The following is a 2,368-nucleotide window of genomic DNA, read 5'->3' as shown; positions in this document are numbered from 1 at the left end:
ACTGTTGTGTGTGAAAACCCCAGGAGATCAGCAGTTTCTGAAATTTTCAAACCAGTCCATCTGGCTCAAACCAGCACCCATGCCACAGTGAAAGTCACAATTTGAGATCAGAGTTTTTCCCATTCTGATGTTTAAAGTGAACATTAACTGAAGCTCTTGATTTGTCTCTGCACGATTTTATGTATTGTGCTGCTGTCAAGGGATCGGCTGATTAGAGAACTGCATCAAACAGCAGGTGGATGGGTGGTCCTAATAAATTGGCCAGTGAGTGTAGTTAAATTAGTAATATACTTACAATAATTTAACTGCTATATATATGTATCCTACACAGTTGTACAAAGACATAAAAATGCTGTGTAGTACACATATTGTTGTGTTATTGTAAATATATTTGTACAATTAAGAAATAAATAAAGGAATGCAATTAATATAGGGTATTGTTACAATATTAAAAATATTAATATTTACATATTTTACATGTGACGTTAATATTTTGTTGTTGTTGTTGTTTTACTTAAGCTCATACTTTGCATAGAAACAATTGTCCAGTTTATACATTTTCAATTAAATGTGCAGACATTTTGCTGTTCTGACATAACAATTTCAGTGAAAAAGAATGAATATTTATAAATTGTAAATTTAATTTTAAAAATGTATTGCTCTCATTTTGTATACCTCTGTTTATATTTGTGTTGTTGGCTTTTGTAGTTTGACATGACATCAACAACGTAATTCTTTTAGCTTGCAGATCCACTAGGAGTGAACAGGTTCATCAAAAGAGCAAAAGCCATTCCTGTGGAGAGTAAACAAGATCAAATTTTGCTTCTAAATTTGCAATGAATGCCTCTCAGTTACAAATGCATGTAGAGAAGCAGCCTTGATACCAAAAGGTCACTGGTTCAATTCCCTGGACCAGCAGGAATGGCTGAAGTGCACTTGAAAAAGGCACCTAACCCCCAACTGCTCCCTAGCCTGCTCTGGGTATGTCATACCATATGTCACTCTGGATAAGAGCGCCTGCTAAATGCCCGTCATGTCATGTAATTAATGTACATTTAGCAGACGTGCTTATTCACAGCAATGTACAACATACCCAGAGCAGCCTGGGGAGCAGTTGGGGGTTAGGTGCCTTGCTCAAGGGCACTTCAGCCATTCCTGCTGGTCCAGGGAATCAAACCGGTGACCTTTTGGTCCCAAAACTGCTTCTCTGACCATTAGGCCATGGCTTCCCCGTACAGTAAATAATGCATACTGATGAATTTGTGTTAAAGTGTCATTTACCTGCAGAGTCTTGTCAAGCACTCTATATGGTCATGACAGTAAGCACCATGTGGTTTACTGGCTAAGTTTCTCCACAACGGAGTCATACGAGCTTTACGGTGCAGTACAGCATCTGATTGCTCGATACCTGACGTATCTTCAGACGTTAGTGTTGGCGCACTAGAGGACTAAAGCACACAGGTTAATGGTAACTACATTACAAAGGACAGTAGTCGACATATTATTAGCAAACTCAATTGGAATCATTTATGTCAATCAAATAGAGCGATATTCAGATTTTTTGTAATATAAATGTAAAGAAAACAATGATATGCATTTACACGCCATAAGTTAAAAATAATGAAAAAAAGGTCAGTAAAAGTAAAAACATTACCTGATGTATTATGAAAAGCAAAGCCAAAAGGCACAATGTGGTTAGAGTTTGGTTGTAATGCTGCATGTTGATGGCAGTTCCTTCCGAAAAGCTGAACGCTGGTCCAGTTGATTGTGAGTCCAAGAGCTCAGTCTGACTTTATAAAGCTGCAGGGCAGGCTTTCATCCCTCGCTCTGCTTTTATGCCCCGTTGTCACTGTCACTCTCCTATGGCCCCAGGAAAATCACCTTGGGCAAATATTTGACAGTTGAGATAGTCTCCAGCCTGGCAACCATTCATTTCTTGTTACTTGGTCTGTGCAGGCATAACGTGAAGTTTATATCTTCAAATTATGTGCATAAAAATGCCATGAATATTTCTACAATGGTAGAAAAGACTAAATAAATCAAGACATGACAAGTTTATTTTTACAGAATGCTTATTTTTATAGAAAGTTAAAGAACAAGGAATGAAGAATTAACTGAAATAATATACCGGATTAAACAATAAATAATGATTAAAAGCAGAATATGATATATATATTTTTAAAAAACGAGGTGATTAGTAATTTTAAGGCTTAGTTAAACTGTGCATGTTTTAATAGGCCATGTATTTTTTCATACATTAATCTTTAATATACTGCTTGTGATTTTCCATGCGTCTTTGCATGCATTTCAAATAATCAAAACTAAAACTCCAATGATAACTTTGGTCAGTTTATGATATTAGAATTGA

The 2,368-nt window shown here is 36.2% G+C and overlaps 1 protein-coding gene across 1 annotated transcript; it reads right to left on the bottom strand.

The window, feature by feature from the left end:
• Positions 1 to 753: 753 nt before the first annotated feature.
• Positions 754 to 1,929, bottom strand: si:dkey-22f5.9 (liver-expressed antimicrobial peptide 2-like). The gene is made up of 3 exons (XM_060934915.1): positions 1,882 to 1,929; positions 1,282 to 1,448; positions 754 to 793 (listed from the first exon to the last, which is right to left on the bottom strand). Exons 1-3 carry the CDS (start codon positions 1,927 to 1,929, stop codon positions 754 to 756), a joined length of 255 nt encoding a protein of 84 aa, XP_060790898.1.
• Between the last annotated feature and the right edge of the window lie 439 nt (positions 1,930 to 2,368).

Source organism: Neoarius graeffei, chromosome 12 (genome assembly GCF_027579695.1).
Source record: "Neoarius graeffei isolate fNeoGra1 chromosome 12, fNeoGra1.pri, whole genome shotgun sequence".
Classification (NCBI taxonomy): domain Eukaryota; kingdom Metazoa; phylum Chordata; class Actinopteri; order Siluriformes; family Ariidae; genus Neoarius; species Neoarius graeffei.
This window is presented reverse-complemented; position numbering and strand designations above follow the sequence as displayed.

Coding starts and splice junctions, on each gene's coding strand:
- si:dkey-22f5.9 (XM_060934915.1), bottom strand. CDS start 1,929: ATGGTTGCCAGGCTGGAGACTATCTCAACTGTCAAATATTTGCCCAAG. Junction 1,449..1,881: donor CTGTCAAATATTTGCCCAAG/GTGATTTTCCTG, acceptor TGTGTGCTTTAG/TCCTCTAGTGCGCCAACACT. Junction 794..1,281: donor TGCTTGACAAGACTCTGCAG/GTAAATGACACT, acceptor TACTCTCCACAG/GAATGGCTTTTGCTCTTTTG.